Source organism: Tetrao urogallus (assembly GCF_951394365.1).
Source record: "Tetrao urogallus genome assembly, chromosome: 6".
In the NCBI taxonomy this organism is placed as follows: Eukaryota; Metazoa; Chordata; class Aves; order Galliformes; family Phasianidae; genus Tetrao; species Tetrao urogallus.
In genome coordinates, this window is record NC_136819.1 from 17,038,594 (window position 1) to 17,056,627 (window position 18,034).

The 18,034-nt window shown below is 61.9% G+C and overlaps 1 protein-coding gene across 1 annotated transcript; it reads left to right on the top strand.

Moving 5' to 3' along the window:
- Positions 1-905: 905 nt before the first annotated feature.
- LOC306947956 (scavenger receptor cysteine-rich domain-containing protein DMBT1-like) lies at positions 906-16,419 on the top strand (the record flags this gene model as incomplete). Its single annotated transcript, XM_079537418.1, has 32 exons — positions 906-957; positions 1,070-1,390; positions 1,465-1,779; positions 1,859-2,161; positions 2,254-2,568; positions 2,646-2,960; positions 3,031-3,343; positions 3,450-3,766; positions 3,885-4,031; positions 4,117-4,206; positions 4,285-4,368; positions 6,936-7,256; positions 7,331-7,645; positions 7,725-8,027; positions 8,120-8,434; positions 8,510-8,824; positions 8,895-9,207; positions 9,314-9,633; positions 9,752-9,898; positions 9,984-10,073; positions 10,152-10,235; positions 12,803-13,123; positions 13,198-13,512; positions 13,592-13,894; positions 13,987-14,301; positions 14,377-14,691; positions 14,762-15,074; positions 15,181-15,500; positions 15,619-15,765; positions 15,851-15,940; positions 16,019-16,102; positions 16,256-16,419. The coding sequence occupies 32 exons, from the start codon at positions 906-908 to the stop codon at positions 16,417-16,419; spliced, it is 7,782 nt and encodes a 2,593-aa protein (XP_079393544.1).
- Positions 16,420-18,034: the final 1,615 nt, after the last annotated feature.

An 18,034-nucleotide genomic window follows, 5' to 3' on the forward strand; every position in this document is an offset into this window, starting at 1 on the left:
CAGGCAGGGTTTCGCTTTTGAAAGCGGCCGCGCACCCATCGCACACTTCCTCCTTCCCCACACCGGGCTGCACGCGGGGACACGGGCAGGGACAGCTCGGCCTGCAGCCTTCCTTCCCCTGTGCAGTTGGGGTTGCTGTGCTGGCCTCGCAGCAGCCGCACAGCCCTAGGACTGCAGCAATCTGCAGCTGTCCCTGTGTCTGCTCCTGCAGCAGGACAGCAAAGCGGGGCAGCAAGACCTTCCTGCATGCTGCAGGCTCGAGTAGAACAGCATCACCTTATGCAGTGTATTGCTTCTGTGCGGGTGGCACGGCAGCTGTGTGAGGTTGGTGCTCACAATGGGTCCCTGCATAGAGAAAACATCCCCTCTTGCCTGTGCTGCGGGGAGGATGTTGGGTCCACTTGCATTCAGATGCAGGCAGTGCTGTGTCTCAACAGCTGATGCAAGGGCCCTGCTGCCAGCATGGGGACTTTATTCACCCCCACTGCTGCCTGAGGAACCACAAAGCCAGCTCTAGGGCTGCACTATAATGTGGTACGCACTAGAGTGCAGAGGGAGGCCTTGTTACGGGTCGGTCTATACCCTGTGGGGACCCTCTCTGCATGGACACAGCCAGAGACGCAGCCCCTACTCAGGGACATGCGCAGCACCCAGGCAGGCTGGCTCCCCTTGCTGACACACAGGCAGTGAGCCCCGTGGTGGGGCTGCGTGACGCCAGAAGCGGAGACAAGTCTCATATTTGGGCACGAAGCAGGTTATTGGAGGCTGGGACCCAGCAGGCGGCTGATAACCCTGCTGATAACGGCTCCCACCGCACCTCGCCATCCCCATTGGCTCCTGCCAGCAGGGGCTGCCTATATCTCCCCCTCCCCATCCTGGGCTGCAGGCTGTGCATGTGGGGCACGATGATGCCTGCCAGGGTGCTGGGGCTGCTCCTCAGTTTGCAGCTCTGCATGGGTGAGTCGTGGGGCAGTGGGATGACCGTGGGACAGGGGGAAGCAGAGGGGCAGGGTTTGCAGCCATGGGACAGCCACCCCCTGGCTCAGCCATGTCCCCGGGGTGCCCACAGGCAGCGAGGAGCTGCGGCTGGTGGATGGCGGTGGGCGCTGTGCCGGTCGGGTGGAGGTGAAGCATGAAGGCGAATGGGGATCCGTCTGCAGCTATGACTTCGACTGGGACATACGAGGGGCCAGTGTGGTGTGTCGTCAGCTGGGCTGTGGCACAGTGGCCCATGCATCCCCATATGCCCCATTCGGGCAAGGCAAGGGACGCATCTGGCTTCATCCCTACTTCTGCCGCGGCACTGAGACCAAGCTGGGGAACTGCCTCCACTTTGGCTGGGGGAGCCACTTCTGTGGCCATGAGTGGGACGTTGGGGTGATCTGCACAGGTGAGGCAGGGTGTGTGGGATGGGAACAGAATGCCAGGACCCCTGGGCATGGCTGAGGCCAATCCCTGATGCAGAGGCACTGGAGCTGCGGCTGGCGGACGGTGGAGGACCCTGTGAGGGGAGAGTGGAGGCGAAGCTTCGGGGACGCTGGGGCACAGTGATAGATGATGCCTGGGACATGGATGATGCTGAGGTGGTGTGCCAGCAGCTGGGCTGCGGCTCGGCTGCTGGCGCCTACTTTGCCTCACAATTTCGGTCAGTAGATGGCCCCATCATGTTGGCCTTTATTGACTGCCGTGGAGATGAGGCTGCTCTGTGGAATTGTAACATTCGGGGCTGGGGTCCCTACAATGGTCCTCACGATTATGACATTGCTGTGGTCTGCCAAGGTGAGAGCTGGGGGCATATGGCACTATGGGGAGCCCATCACTCACATTCCCCTGCCCAGCAGCTCACGTCCCTTGGCAGGGTTCTCCCAGCTGGCCGGAGGGGAAAGTGAGTGCTCAGGGAGACTGGAGGTGCGGCAGGGCCAGGCCTGGGTCAGCATCTGTCACGGCCACGTGGATCTCATGGCCGCCCACGTCATCTGCAGAGAGCTGGGCTGCGGGAAAGCACTGGCCCTATATGGGACTGAGCAATTTGGTGCAGCAGAGGGGCCATTCTGGCATGGTGCCTTTGAGTGCAACGGCACTGAGCCCCTCCTGTCCGCTTGCACGCAGCGGCCTCCGCACATCCAGACCTGCACCCAAACCACAGCCATCATCTGCTCCTGTAAGTGCAATGGCTGTGGATCGGCAGGGGCCCTGTGCAGTGTGGAGTGCTCAGGGGGTCCCTCACTCCACCAACCCCTCTCTCTGCTGCAGACTACACCAGGTTACGGCTTGTGGACGGAGGCTCAGCCTGCACCGGGCGGGTGGAGGTGGAGGCACAAGGGGTGTGGGGACCCCTGTGTGCCACTGCCTGGGACCTGCCCGATGCCCACGTCCTCTGCCACCACCTGGGCTGTGGCTCTGCTGTCTCCCTACTCCCACCAGGCCATTTTGGAAAAGGGATAGGGACACTGCGGCGTGATGCCCTCAGCTGCAGTGGAAACGAGTGGCACCTGGGCAAGTGCCCTGTGGATGTGCTGGGACAGCCCACCTGCCCTCCTGGACACACCGCTGCCATCAACTGCTCAGGTAGGTACGGGGAAAGTGGGAACTACCAGTAGGTAGGGAGTACTGCCCATTCCCACAGCACAGCAGTGCTGTTGCAGGTGTCACCGAGCCCCTGAGGCTCCACGGTGGGGAAAGCCGCTGTGACGGACAGCTGGAGGTGGCCGTGCGCCCCGGTGTCTGGGCCCGTGTGTCTGTGGGGCTGTGGGACAATGGCACTGCCACCGTGGCGTGCCGGCAGCTGGGCTGCGGTGTGCCTGAGAAAATCTATGCTGCACCAGCCAATGGCTCGGGCCCCATGGAGCTGCAGGAGCTGCGCTGTGTGGGCACCGAGGAGCTCCTGGCACAGTGTAACATTTCAGGGATGGCCACAGAGCTCAGCAGGAGCCCTGAGGATTTGGCCATTGCCTGCTCAGGTGAGTGCACAGGGAAGGGCCACGAGCACAATGCTGCCATCCCCATCCCTAGCCCAACCCACCCATGCAGGAAGCAAGCAGCTGAGGCTGGTAGGCGGCCCGGGGCGCTGTGCCGGCAGGGTGGAGGTGTACAGCGAGGGCACGTGGGGCACCGTCTGCCAGGACACCTGGACCCTGCAGGATGCCACCGTCGTCTGTCGCCAGCTGGGCTGCGGATGGGCCCTGGAGGCACCTGGCTCCGAGCGCTTTGGGCCTGGCACTGGGACGCTGTGGCCAGGTGCCGGGGGCTGCTCTGGCACAGAGGATGCTCTGTGGCACTGCGCAGCCCCAGTGCAGCGTGGCTGCCAGATTGGAGGTGGAGCGGGCGCTGTGTGCTCAGGTGAGTGCCACCATCCCTCTGCATGGGAGCAGCCCCACCGCCCTCGGGGTGCAGTGATCCCCTGACCTCGTTGCAGGGCTGCTGGACCTGCGGCTGACGGGGAGGAGCAGCAGATGCAGTGGACACCTGGAGGTGCTGCATGAGGGGACGTGGGGTCCTGTTTGTGCCAACGGCACCAGCCCCGCCACGGCCACTGCCGTCTGCCGCCAGCTGGGTTGTGGCACTGGGGGAATTCTGGCAGCCATCCCTGCAGAGGGCTCGGAGCGCGCCTGGCTGGGCTGGGTGAGTTGTGAGGAGGGAGCCCGCTCGCTCTGGCGCTGCCCCTCAGCGCCATGGCAGCTGCAGGAATGCGACACCACTGGGATCACCTACATCTCCTGTGACGAGGACACCAGGGACAGCAGTGAGGCTACCAGCCCAGCCCCAGGTAGCAGCCCCTGGGACAGAGACACCCCAACAAAAATGGCTTTGTCCTCGCTCACTGTCCTCTGACTGCTGCCATGAGATCCCCACGGGGCCTCACGCTTCCTATCACTGCCCCACAGCTCTCACCCACAGCGCCGTCCCGCTGACTGCAGCGCCAAGCAGGGTGTCAGCACTCACGGTGCTGTGCGTGGTCCTGGGGACGCTGCTGTGCCTGGCCCTGGCCGCCCTGGCAGTTCTGGCACACCGCACATGGGCCCAGAGCCAAGGTGGGCACCGCTCTGCAGGTTCTCCAACACGGGGCTGAACCTTGGGGACACTGGGGGCACTGTAGCCATGCACGCTGCCTTGCAGGCCCCAGCAAGGATGCTGCCTCTGAGGTTGTGTATGAGGAGCTGGACTACAGCCTGATGCCTGATTACCAGGAGGTGCCCAGCCACACAGGTGGGAGCGGGAGAGTCCCTGGGGCTTCAGGCTGTCCTCATGCCCTGCTGTGTCCCTAACGCTCTTCCTCACCTCCAGGCTCCCTGTCCCAGGGCTCAGGGAAAAAGGTGTCGGAACCCAGTGGGGATGGTGCAGAGGAGAGCAACCTCCAGGTGTCCCCAGGTAGGGGCACGGGCACAGAGGTGCGCTGGGAGGACAGAAGGGCACAGGGCACCCTTCAGAGGGGACACGGGAAAACAGCATTGATGGGGAGGTGAGGGCACAAAGCCCCTCCCATCTGTATCCTCACCAATGTCCCATCCATGTCTGTTGCAGACCCCCTTGCTGAGCCCCATCACAGCCCTTCACATGGCTACGATGATGCTATGGCTGTGCTGGAGGTGTCCGTCTCTCCCCACCTCGGGGACACTCCAGCACAACCACGCGAGGACGCAGGATATGACGACGTTGCTGTCAGCACCCTGGGGACATCGCTGTGAGCAGCCTGTGGGGACATGGCTGGAACAGGGACCTCTGCTCCCAAGAAGGGGCAGCCCTGGCCTTGGCAGCAGCATCACCTTTCCCTGCCTGTTGCACAAAACAGCAGCAAACTGCTCCATTCTCCTTCCTGAAGCTGGGACACAACAGCAAGTTGACTTGTATAAATAATTTTCTATAACTCTTTCCATATGAATATCTCTTCTTTATTAAAACCCCAAATCTGTGGAGAAACTCACTTCCAGCCTTGGATTCCGTACCTGATTCTGTCAGCCACCCCTCGGGGCGCTGGGGCAAAGATAGATTTCAGAGATCTGCCCTTTGGCTCTGGGCACGGGGGTAACAAAGGCAAGAGTGTGAAAGCTGACAGAGATGAGGTGGGACGGCTCCCATGACTGCTGCGCTGCAGTGGAAGGACAACAAGGACGCGTGTCCCCACAGGCACACAGGTGCAGGCACGCTGCCACACGCCGCGGTTTCAGCCGGCAGGCAGCTGAGCAGCACCCGGCCGTTCGCTCACTCCGCCCCTGCCCCCAGTGTGCCATGGGGGAGAGAGCTGTAAACAGCCTCGAGGGCAGATACAAACAGAAAAGGGCGGAAAGCAGTTACAGAAATTCAGATGATAACTGTAGTGTGTGCATCCCCACACGCATTCACAGCCTTTTCGCACACGTTCTGATAAGCAAACCTGAGTCAGCTGGCTCTCACCCGGCGCTTGCTGGGAGGATCTGCACTTCTGGGGACACCTCTGTTGGCAGTGGGAAGAGCACCCCGTGAAAGAGCTCCCTGTGACACCAGAGACATCGGGCCGGGGGCTGAGCCACCTCCTGCACTTGTCTGTCACCGCGGTCTGTAAGGACCCGCAGCGGCTGAGGGCAGGATTCCCCTCCCTGACGTATGCTGCCGAAGGAGGGTGCCGAGCAGCCGTCCTGCCCCATCAGCTCTGTGCCACCGCTGCCATCAATCAAGGAGGAATGGCAGCCAGAGCCGAATGCCTGGCCCTGCTGAGCCCCGATGCCTCCTGCCGGAGCTCTGCACCACGAGCACAGCGGGGCAGCAGTGACGCCCAGGTGCTGCCAGCGTCCCCACCCCGCAGCTGCGTTCCCCGGTGCCCACCGAGCCGTGCCGCCATGCAGTGACCCTGCAGCAGGGCCGGGAGCTTCCCCACGTCCCAGCCCTGCGGACAGGCAGGGTTTCGCTTTTGAAAGCGGCCGCGCACCCATCGCACACTTCCTCCTTCCCCACACCGGGCTGCACGCGGGGACACGGGCAGGGACAGCTCGGCCTGCAGCCTTCCTTCCCCTGTGCAGTTGGGGTTGCTGTGCTGGCCTCGCAGCAGCCGCACAGCCCTAGGACTGCAGCAATCTGCAGCTGTCCCTGTGTCTGCTCCTGCTGCAGGACAGCAAAGCGGGGCAGCAAGACCTTCCTGCATGCTGCAGGCTCGAGTAGAACAGCATCACCTTATGCAGTGTATTGCTTCTGTGCGGGTGGCACGGCAGCTGTGTGAGGTTGGTGCTCACAATGGGTCCCTGCATAGAGAAAACATCCCCTCTTGCCTGTGCTGCGGGGAGGATGTTGGGTCCACTTGCATTCAGATGCAGGCAGTGCTGTGTCTCAACAGCTGATGCAAGGGCCCTGCTGCCAGCATGGGGACTTTATTCACCCCCACTGCTGCCTGAGGAACCACAAAGCCAGCTCTAGGGCTGCACTATAATGTGGTACGCACTAGAGTGCAGAGGGAGGCCTTGTTACGGGTCGGTCTATACCCTGTGGGGACCCTCTCTGCATGGACACAGCCAGAGACGCAGCCCCTACTCAGGGACATGCGCAGCACCCAGGCAGGCTGGCTCCCCTTGCTGACACACAGGCAGTGAGCCCCGTGGTGGGGCTGCGTGACGCCAGAAGCGGAGACAAGTCTCATATTTGGGCACGAAGCAGGTTATTGGAGGCTGGGACCCAGCAGGCGGCTGATAACCCTGCTGATAACGGCTCCCACCGCACCTCGCCATCCCCATTGGCTCCTGCCAGCAGGGGCTGCCTATATCTCCCCCTCCCCATCCTGGGCTGCAGGCTGTGCATGTGGGGCACGATGATGCCTGCCAGGGTGCTGGGGCTGCTCCTCAGTTTGCAGCTCTGCATGGGTGAGTCGTGGGGCAGTGGGATGACCGTGGGACAGGGGGAAGCAGAGGGGCAGGGTTGCAGCTGTGGGACGGCCACCCCCTGGCTCAGCCACCTCCCTGGTGTGCCCACAGGCAGCGAGGAGCTGCGGCTGGTGGATGGCGGTGGGCGCTGTGCCGGTCGGGTGGAGGTGAAGCATGAAGGCGAATGGGGATCCGTCTGCAGCTATGACTTCGACTGGGACATACGAGGGGCCAGTGTGGTGTGTCGTCAGCTGGGCTGTGGCACAGTGGCCCATGCATCCCCATATGCCCCATTCGGGCAAGGCAAGGGACGCATCTGGCTTCATCCCTTCTTCTGCCGCGGCACTGAGACCAAGCTGGAGAACTGCCCCCACTTTGGCTGGGGGAACCACTTCTGTGGCCATGAGTGGGACGTTGGGGTGATCTGCACAGGTGAGGCAGGGTGTGTGGGATGGGAACAGAATGCCAGGACCCCTGGGCATGGCTGAGGCCAATCCCTGATGCAGAGGCACTGGAGCTGCGGCTGGCGGACGGTGGAGGACCCTGTGAGGGGAGAGTGGAGGCGAAGCTTCGGGGACGCTGGGGCACAGTGACAGATGATGCCTGGGACATGGATGATGCTGAGGTGGTGTGCCAGCAGCTGGGCTGCGGCTCGGCTGCTGGTGCCTACTTTGCCTCACAATTTCGGTCAGTAGATGGCCCCATCATGTTGGCCTTTATTGACTGCCGTGGAGATGAGGCTGCCCTGTGGAATTGTAACATTCGGGGCTGGGGTCCCTACAATGGTCCTCACGATTATGACATTGCTGTGGTCTGCCAAGGTGAGAGCTGGGGGCATATGGCACTATGGGGAGCCCATCACTCACATTCCCCTGCCCAGCAGCTCACGTCCCTTGGCAGGGTTCTCCCGGCTGGCCGGAGGGGAAAGTGAGTGCTCAGGGAGACTGGAGGTGCGGCAGGGCCAGGCCTGGGTCAGCATCTGTCACGGCCACGTGGATCTCATGGCCGCCCACGTCGTCTGCAGAGAGCTGGGCTGCGGGACAGCACTGGCCCTATATGGGACTGAGCAATTTGGTGCAGCAGAGGGGCCATTCTGGCATGGTGCCTTTGAGTGCAACGGCACTGAGCCCCTCCTGTCCGCTTGCACGCAGCGGCCTCCGCACATCCAGACCTGCACCCAAACCACAGCCATCATCTGCTCCTGTAAGTGCAATGGCTGTGGATCTGCAGGGGCCCTGTGCAGTGTGGAGTGCTCAGGGGGTCCCTCACTCCACCAACCCCTCTCTCTGCTGCAGACTACACCAGGTTACGGCTTGTGGACGGAGGCTCAGCCTGCACCGGGCGGGTGGAGGTGGAGGCACAAGGGGTGTGGGGACCCCTGTGTGCCACTGCCTGGGACCTGCCCGATGCCCACGTCCTCTGCCACCACCTGGGCTGTGGCTCTGCAGTCTCCTTGCCCCCGCCAGGCCATTTTGGGATGGGTATGGGGACACTGCGGCGTGATGCCCTCAGCTGCAGTGGGAGCGAGCGGCATCCAGGCGAGTGCCCTGTGGAGGTACTGGGGCAGCCCGCCTGCCCCCCTGGGCACACCGCTGCCGTCAACTGCTCAGGTGGGTGTGGGGACCATGGGAAGCTCCAGTAGGTGGGGAGCAATGCCAGTTCCCACAGTACAGCCGCTGTTGCAGGTGTCACCGAGCCCCTGAGGCTCCACGGTGGGGAAAGCCGCTGTGACGGACAGCTGGAGGTGGCCGTGCGCCCCGGTGTCTGGGCCCGTGTGTCTGTGGGGCTGTGGGACAATGGCACTGCCACCGTGGCGTGCCGGCAGCTGGGCTGCGGTGTGCCTGAGAAAATCTATGCTGCACCAGCCAATGGCTCGGGCCCCATGGAGCTGCAGGAGCTGCGCTGTGTGGGCACCGAGGAGCTCCTGGCACAGTGTAACATTTCAGGGATGGCCACAGAGCTCAGCAGGAGCCCTGAGGATTTGGCCATTGCCTGCTCAGGTGAGTGCACAGGGAAGGGCCACGAGCACAATGCTGCCATCCCCATCCCTAGCCCAACCCACCCATGCAGGAAGCAAGCAGCTGAGGCTGGTAGGCGGCCCGGGGCGCTGTGCCGGCAGGGTGGAGGTGTACAGCGAGGGCACGTGGGGCACCGTCTGCCAGGACACCTGGACCCTGCAGGATGCCACCGTCGTCTGTCGCCAGCTGGGCTGCGGATGGGCCCTGGAGGCACCTGGCTCCGAGCGCTTTGGGCCTGGCACTGGGACGCTGTGGCCAGGTGCCGGGGGCTGCTCTGGCACAGAGGATGCTCTGTGGCACTGTGCAGCCAAAGTGCAGCGTGGCTGCCAGATTGGAGGTGGAGCGGGCGCTGTGTGCTCAGGTGAGTGCCACCATCCCTCTGCATGGGAGCAGCCCCACCGCCCTCGGGGTGCAGTGATCCCCTGACCTCGTTGCAGGGCTGCTGGACCTGCGGCTGACGGGGAGGAGCAGCAGATGCAGTGGACACCTGGAGGTGCTGCATGAGGGGACGTGGGGTCCTGTTTGTGCCAACGGCACCAGCCCCGCCACGGCCACTGCCGTCTGCCGCCAGCTGGGATGTGGCACTAAGGGGAAGCTGGAAGAACCAGTCTCTGCAGAGGGCTCGGAGCGCGCCTGGCTGGGCTGGGTGAGTTGTGAGGAGGGAGCCCGCTCGCTCTGGCGCTGCCCCTCAGCGCCATGGCAGCTGCAGGAATGCGACACCACTGGGATCACCTACATCTCCTGTGACGAGGACACCAGGGACAGCAGAGAGGCTACCAGCCCAGCCCCAGGTAGCAGCCCCTGGGACAGAGACACCCCAACAAAAATGGCTTTGTCCTCGCTCACTGTCCTCTGACTGCTGCCATGAGATCCCCACGGGGCCTCACGCTTCCTATCACTGCCCCACAGCTCTCACCCACAGCGCCGTCCCGCTGACTGCAGCGCCAAGCAGGGTGTCAGCACTCACGGTGCTGTGCGTGGTCCTGGGGACGCTGCTGTGCCTGGCCCTGGCCGCCCTGGCAGTTCTGGCACACCGCACATGGGCCCAGAGCCAAGGTGGGCACCGCTCTGCAGGTTCTCCAACACGGGGCTGAACCTTGGGGACACTGGGGGCACTGTAGCCATGCACGCTGCCTTGCAGGCCCCAGCAAGGATGCTGCCTCTGAGGTTGTGTATGAGGAGCTGGACTACAGCCTGATGCCTGATTACCAGGAGGTGCCCAGCCACACAGGTGGGAGCGGGAGAGTCCCTGGGGCTTCAGGCTGTCCTCATGCCCTGCTGTGTCCCTAACGCTCTTCCTCACCTCCAGGCTCCCTGTCCCAGGGCTCAGGGAAAAAGGTGTCGGAACCCAGTGGGGATGGTGCAGAGGAGAGCAACCTCCAGGTGTCCCCAGGTAGGGGCACGGGCACAGAGGTGCGCTGGGAGGACAGAAGGGCACAGGGCACCCTTCAGAGGGGACACGGGAAAACAGCATTGATGGGGAGGTGAGGGCACAAAGCCCCTCCCATCTGTATCCTCACCAGTGTCCCATCCATGTCTGTTGCAGACCCCCTTGCTGAGCCCCATCACAGCCCCTCACATGGCTACGATGATGCTATGGCTGTGCTGGAGGTGTCCGTCTCTCCCCACCTCGGGGACACTCCAGCACAACCACGCGAGGACACAGGATATGACGACGTTGGTGTCAGCACCCTGGGGACATCGCTGTGAGCAGCCTGTGGGGACATGGCTGGAACAGGGACCTCTGCTCCCAAGAAGGGGCAGCCCTGTTCTTGGCAGCAGCATCACCTTTCCCTGCCTGGTGCACAAAACAGCAGCAAACTGCTCCATTCTCCTTCCTGAAGCTGGGACACAACAGCAAGTTGACTTGTATAAATAATTTTCTGTAACTCTTTCCATATGAATATCTCTTCTTTATTAAAACCCCAAATCTGTGGAGAAACTCACTTCCAGCCTTGGATTCCGTACCTGATTCTGTCAGCCACCCCTCGGGGCGCTGGGGCAAAGATAGATTTCAGAGATCTGCCCTTTGGCTCTGGGCACGGGGGTAACAAAGGCAAGAGTGTGAAAGCTGACAGAGATGAGGTGGGACGGCTCCCATGACTGCTGCGCTGCAGTGGAAGGACAACAAGGACGCGTGTCCCCACAGGCACACAGGTGCAGGCACGCTGCCACACGCCGCGGTTTCAGCCGGCAGGCAGCTGAGCAGCACCCGGCCGTTCGCTCACTCCGCCCCTGCCCCCAGTGTGCCATGGGGGAGAGAGCTGTAAACAGCCTCGAGGGCAGATACAAACAGAAAAGGGCGGAAAGCAGTTACAGAAATTCAGATGATAACTGTAGTGTGTGCATCCCCACACGCATTCACAGCCTTTTCGCACACGTTCTGATAAGCAAACCTGAGTCAGCTGGCTCTCACCCGGCGCTTGCTGGGAGGATCTGCACTTCTGGGGACACCTCTGTTGGCAGTGGGAAGAGCACCCCGTGAAAGAGCTCCCTGTGACACCAGAGACATCGGGCCGGGGGCTGAGCCACCTCCTGCACTTGTCTGTCACCGCGGTCTGTAAGGACCCGCAGCGGCTGAGGGCAGGATTCCCCTCCCTGACGTATGCTGCCGAAGGAGGGTGCCGAGCAGCCGTCCTGCCCCATCAGCTCTGTGCCACCGCTGCCATCAATCAAGGAGGAATGGCAGCCAGAGCCGAATGCCTGGCCCTGCTGAGCCCCGATGCCTCCTGCCGGAGCTCTGCACCACGAGCACAGCGGGGCAGCAGTGACGCCCAGGTGCTGCCAGCGTCCCCACCCCGCAGCTGCGTTCCCCGGTGCCCACCGAGCCGTGCCGCCATGCAGTGACCCTGCAGCAGGGCCGGGAGCTTCCCCACGTCCCAGCCCTGCGGACAGGCAGGGTTTCGCTTTTGAAAGCGGCCGCGCACCCATCGCACACTTCCTCCTTCCCCACACCGGGCTGCACGCGGGGACACGGGCAGGGACAGCTCGGCCTGCAGCCTTCCTTCCCCTGTGCAGTTGGGGTTGCTGTGCTGGCCTCGCAGCAGCCGCACAGCCCTAGGACTGCAGCAATCTGCAGCTGTCCCTGTGTCTGCTCCTGCTGCAGGACAGCAAAGCGGGGCAGCAAGACCTTCCTGCATGCTGCAGGCTCGAGTAGAACAGCATCACCTTATGCAGTGTATTGCTTCTGTGCGGGTGGCACGGCAGCTGTGTGAGGTTGGTGCTCACAATGGGTCCCTGCATAGAGAAAACATCCCCTCTTGCCTGTGCTGCGGGGAGGATGTTGGGTCCACTTGCATTCAGATGCAGGCAGTGCTGTGTCTCAACAGCTGATGCAAGGGCCCTGCTGCCAGCATGGGGACTTTATTCACCCCCACTGCTGCCTGAGGAACCACAAAGCCAGCTCTAGGGCTGCACTATAATGTGGTACGCACTAGAGTGCAGAGGGAGGCCTTGTTACGGGTCGGTCTATACCCTGTGGGGACCCTCTCTGCATGGACACAGCCAGAGACGCAGCCCCTACTCAGGGACATGCGCAGCACCCAGGCAGGCTGGCTCCCCTTGCTGACACACAGGCAGTGAGCCCCGTGGTGGGGCTGCGTGACGCCAGAAGCGGAGACAAGTCTCATATTTGGGCACGAAGCAGGTTATTGGAGGCTGGGACCCAGCAGGCGGCTGATAACCCTGCTGATAACGGCTCCCACCGCACCTCGCCATCCCCATTGGCTCCTGCCAGCAGGGGCTGCCTATATCTCCCCCTCCCCATCCTGGGCTGCAGGCTGTGCATGTGGGGCACGATGATGCCTGCCAGGGTGCTGGGGCTGCTCCTCAGTTTGCAGCTCTGCATGGGTGAGTCGTGGGGCAGTGGGGTGACCGTGGGACAGGGGGAAGCAGAGGGGCAGGGTTGCAGCTGTGGGACGGCCACCCCCTGGCTCAGCCACCTCCCTGGTGTGCCCACAGGCAGCGAGGAGCTGCGGCTGGTGGATGGCGGTGGGCGCTGTGCCGGTCGGGTGGAGGTGAAGCATGAAGGCGAATGGGGATCCGTCTGCAGCTATGACTTCGACTGGGACATACGAGGGGCCAGTGTGGTGTGTCGTCAGCTGGGCTGTGGCACAGTGGCCCATGCATCCCCATATGCCCCATTCGGGCAAGGCAAGGGACGCATCTGGCTTCATCCCTTCTTCTGCCGCGGCACTGAGACCAAGCTGGAGAACTGCCCCCACTTTGGCTGGGGGAACCACTTCTGTGGCCATGAGTGGGACGTTGGGGTGATCTGCACAGGTGAGGCAGGGTGTGTGGGATGGGAACAGAATGCCAGGACCCCTGGGCATGGCTGAGGCCAATCCCTGATGCAGAGGCACTGGAGCTGCGGCTGGCGGACGGTGGAGGACCCTGTGAGGGGAGAGTGGAGGCGAAGCTTCGGGGACGCTGGGGCACAGTGACAGATGATGCCTGGGACATGGATGATGCTGAGGTGGTGTGCCAGCAGCTGGGCTGCGGCTCGGCTGCTGGTGCCTACTTTGCCTCACAATTTCGGTCAGTAGATGGCCCCATCATGTTGGCCTTTATTGACTGCCGTGGAGATGAGGCTGCCCTGTGGAATTGTAACATTCGGGGCTGGGGTCCCTACAATGGTCCTCACGATTATGACATTGCTGTGGTCTGCCAAGGTGAGAGCTGGGGGCATATGGCACTATGGGGAGCCCATCACTCACATTCCCCTGCCCAGCAGCTCACGTCCCTTGGCAGGGTTCTCCCGGCTGGCCGGAGGGGAAAGTGAGTGCTCAGGGAGACTGGAGGTGCGGCAGGGCCAGGCCTGGGTCAGCATCTGTCACGGCCACGTGGATCTCATGGCCGCCCACGTCGTCTGCAGAGAGCTGGGCTGCGGGACAGCACTGGCCCTATATGGGACTGAGCAATTTGGTGCAGCAGAGGGGCCATTCTGGCATGGTGCCTTTGAGTGCAACGGCACTGAGCCCCTCCTGTCCGCTTGCACGCAGCGGCCTCCGCACATCCAGACCTGCACCCAAACCACAGCCATCATCTGCTCCTGTAAGTGCAATGGCTGTGGATCTGCAGGGGCCCTGTGCAGTGTGGAGTGCTCAGGGGGTCCCTCACTCCACCAACCCCTCTCTCTGCTGCAGACTACACCAGGTTACGGCTTGTGGACGGAGGCTCAGCCTGCACCGGGCGGGTGGAGGTGGAGGCACAAGGGGTGTGGGGACCCCTGTGTGCCACTGCCTGGGACCTGCCCGATGCCCACGTCCTCTGCCACCACCTGGGCTGTGGCTCTGCAGTCTCCTTGCCCCCGCCAGGCCATTTTGGGATGGGTATGGGGACACTGCGGCGTGATGCCCTCAGCTGCAGTGGGAGCGAGCGGCATCCAGGCGAGTGCCCTGTGGAGGTACTGGGGCAGCCCGCCTGCCCCCCTGGGCACACCGCTGCCGTCAACTGCTCAGGTGGGTGTGGGGACCATGGGAAGCTCCAGTAGGTGGGGAGCAATGCCAGTTCCCACAGTACAGCCGCTGTTGCAGGTGTCACCGAGCCCCTGAGGCTCCACGGTGGGGAAAGCCGCTGTGACGGACAGCTGGAGGTGGCCGTGCGCCCCGGTGTCTGGGCCCGTGTGTCTGTGGGGCTGTGGGACAATGGCACTGCCACCGTGGCGTGCCGGCAGCTGGGCTGCGGTGTGCCTGAGAAAATCTATGCTGCACCAGCCAATGGCTCGGGCCCCATGGAGCTGCAGGAGCTGCGCTGTGTGGGCACCGAGGAGCTCCTGGCACAGTGTAACATTTCAGGGATGGCCACAGAGCTCAGCAGGAGCCCTGAGGATTTGGCCATTGCCTGCTCAGGTGAGTGCACAGGGAAGGGCCACGAGCACAATGCTGCCATCCCCATCCCTAGCCCAACCCACCCATGCAGGAAGCAAGCAGCTGAGGCTGGTAGGCGGCCCGGGGCGCTGTGCCGGCAGGGTGGAGGTGTACAGCGAGGGCACGTGGGGCACCGTCTGCCAGGACACCTGGACCCTGCAGGATGCCACCGTCGTCTGTCGCCAGCTGGGCTGCGGATGGGCCCTGGAGGCACCTGGCTCCGAGCGCTTTGGGCCTGGCACTGGGACGCTGTGGCCAGGTGCCGGGGGCTGCTCTGGCACAGAGGATGCTCTGTGGCACTGCGCAGCCCCAGTGCAGCGTGGCTGCCAGATTGGAGGTGGAGCGGGCGCTGTGTGCTCAGGTGAGTGCCACCATCCCTCTGCATGGGAGCAGCCCCACCGTCCTCAGGGTGCAGTGATCCCCTGACCTCGTTGCAGGGCTGCTGGACCTGCGGCTGACGGGGAGGAGCAGCAGATGCAGTGGACACCTGGAGGTGCTGCATGAGGGGACGTGGGGTCCTGTTTGTGCCAACGGCACCAGCCCCGCCACGGCCACTGCCGTCTGCCGCCAGCTGGGATGTGGCACTAAGGGGAAGCTGGAAGAACCAGTCTCTGCAGAGGGCTCGGAGCGCGCCTGGCTGGGCTGGGTGAGTTGTGAGGAGGGAGCCCGCTCGCTCTGGCGCTGCCCCTCAGCGCCATGGCAGCTGCAGGAATGCGACACCACTGGGATCACCTACATCTCCTGTGACGAGGACACCAGGGACAGCAGAGAGGCTACCAGCCCAGCCCCAGGTAGCAGCCCCTGGGACAGAGACACCCCAACAAAAATGGCTTTGTCCTCGCTCACTGTCCTCTGACTGCTGCCATGAGATCCCCACGGGGCCTCACGCTTCCTATCACTGCCCCACAGCTCTCACCCACAGCGCCGTCCCGCTGACTGCAGCGCCAAGCAGGGTGTCAGCACTCACGGTGCTGTGCGTGGTCCTGGGGACGCTGCTGTGCCTGGCCCTGGCCGCCCTGGCAGTTCTGGCACACCGCACATGGGCCCAGAGCCAAGGTGGGCACCGCTCTGCAGGTTCTCCAACACGGGGCTGAACCTTGGGGACACTGGGGGCACTGTAGCCATGCACGCTGCCTTGCAGGCCCCAGCAAGGATGCTGCCTCTGAGGTTGTGTATGAGGAGCTGGACTACAGCCTGATGCCTGATTACCAGGAGGTGCCCAGCCACACAGGTGGGAGCGGGAGAGTCCCTGGGGCTTCAGGCTGTCCTCATGCCCTGCTGTGTCCCTAACGCTCTTCCTCACCTCCAGGCTCCCTGTCCCAGGGCTCAGGGAAAAAGGTGTCGGAACCCAGTGGGGATGGTGCAGAGGAGAGCAACCTCCAGGTGTCCCCAGGTAGGGGCACGGGCACAGAGGTGCGCTGGGAGGACAGAAGGGCACAGGGCACCCTTCAGAGGGGACACGGGAAAACAGCATTGATGGGGAGGTGAGGGCACAAAGCCCCTCCCATCTGTATCCTCACCAATGTCCCATCCATGTCTGTTGCAGACCCCCTTGCTGAGCCCCATCACAGCCCCTCACATGGCTACGATGATGCTATGGCTGTGCTGGAGGTGTCCGTCTCTCCCCACCTCGGGGACACTCCAGCACAACCACGCGAGGACGCAGGATATGACGACGTTGCTGTCAGCACCCTGGGGACATCGCTGTGAGCAGCCTGTGGGGACATGGCTGGAACAGGGACCTCTGCTCCCAAGAAGGGGCAGCCCTGGCCTTGGCAGCAGCATCACCTTTCCCTGTTCAGTGCTGCAGAACAGCAACAAACTGCTCCATTCTCCTTCCTGTAGCTGGGATACACAACAGCGAATCAGTTTTTTAAAATTATTTTTCTGTAGCTCTTTCCTAATGAGTATCTCTTCTTTATTAAAACCTCAAGACTATGTGGACCAAGACTTCCAGCCTTGGGTCCTGTACCTGAGTCTGTCAGCCATTCCATGGGGAGATGGGGTAAAGCTGAATTACGGATATATCCCCATTGGTTCTGGACACGGGTGAAACAACAGGAAGGGTTGGAAATCTCACAGATATGAGTTGAGATGGCTCCCATAGCTGCTGTGCTGCAATGTGTAGAGAATAACAACTGCATGTCCCCCCAGGCACACAGATGTAGGCACGCTGGTGAAGCTTTTCTCCTCCATGTGATTGAGGAGACAGTGGGGAGGGATGCTGTACTGAAGCTTGCTCTCACTCACATGAAGGTTCAGGTGGGGAATGAGAAGCTCAAGGGCAAAGTTGGCCACAGTGTCAGTGAACTGTGGAGTTCAGCATCCTTAGGGCAATGATGCGTACACGCAGCAATCTCACATCCCTGGGCTTCAGGACAGTAGAGGTTGGCCATCACAGGGAAATTCTTACTTGTGACAAAGCCCTGGAAAGGCCCTGGTTAATATCCAAGGATCACCTTCTCCCAGCTCAGAAGCAACACACCCTGATGCAGAGAAAGTTTGGCAAAAACACTGGGAGGCCTGCATGGGTTAACAAGGAGATCCTGGCCTAATTCTAACACAAATTGGAAACCTACAGAGATGGAGCAAGAGTGGGCAATGTTAGAGGGAAGCATGCAGCTAGCATGAAGGGATACCCAAAATCATTAATAAAATGACTAAAATGAACTCAACAGACCTTTACCTGGGACACTTCAATGGACATTTTGAAGTAATGGCCCACAGCCTACAAATAGTAATATCTCAGTGTATCAAAGGACAGGAAGGGTGGTGGTGATTCATGAGGATATTTTCTCAAGTGTAAAACTCGATCATGACGCAGATGGTGTAGAACTACGGGTGGATACTCTGCTGGTTTTTGCTGGGATTGCATTAGTTTTCTTCCACGTTAAAGACACTCCAGCCCAGGAAGTTGCCTGTCCCCAGAAGTGCTGTGCTGTCCCAGTGCCAGCAGAGAGCAGTGGCAGCACAGCAAAGCACCGCGCCTGGCGGTGGGGATGTCCCAGCGCCTCCCGGTCTGCACGATGTCCGATTTCCTGGCTCCATGTCATACCGGTGGTACTCCTCTGTTGTCCTGAAGCCCTCCAAGGATGGCAGCCCCAGGTCAGCAGGCCAGGAGTGATGATCTTTTTCCTCTGCTCCATACTGATGAGCCCACACCTGGAGTGCTGAGTCAGCTCTGGGCTCTCTGGTACAAGAGAGAGGTGGACATCCTGGAGAGACTCCAACCAAGTACCACGAATATGATGGACTAGAGCCTGTCTCCTATGAGGAAAGGCTGAGGAATCTGAGACTGTTCATGCTGAGGAGATCTTCTTTGTTC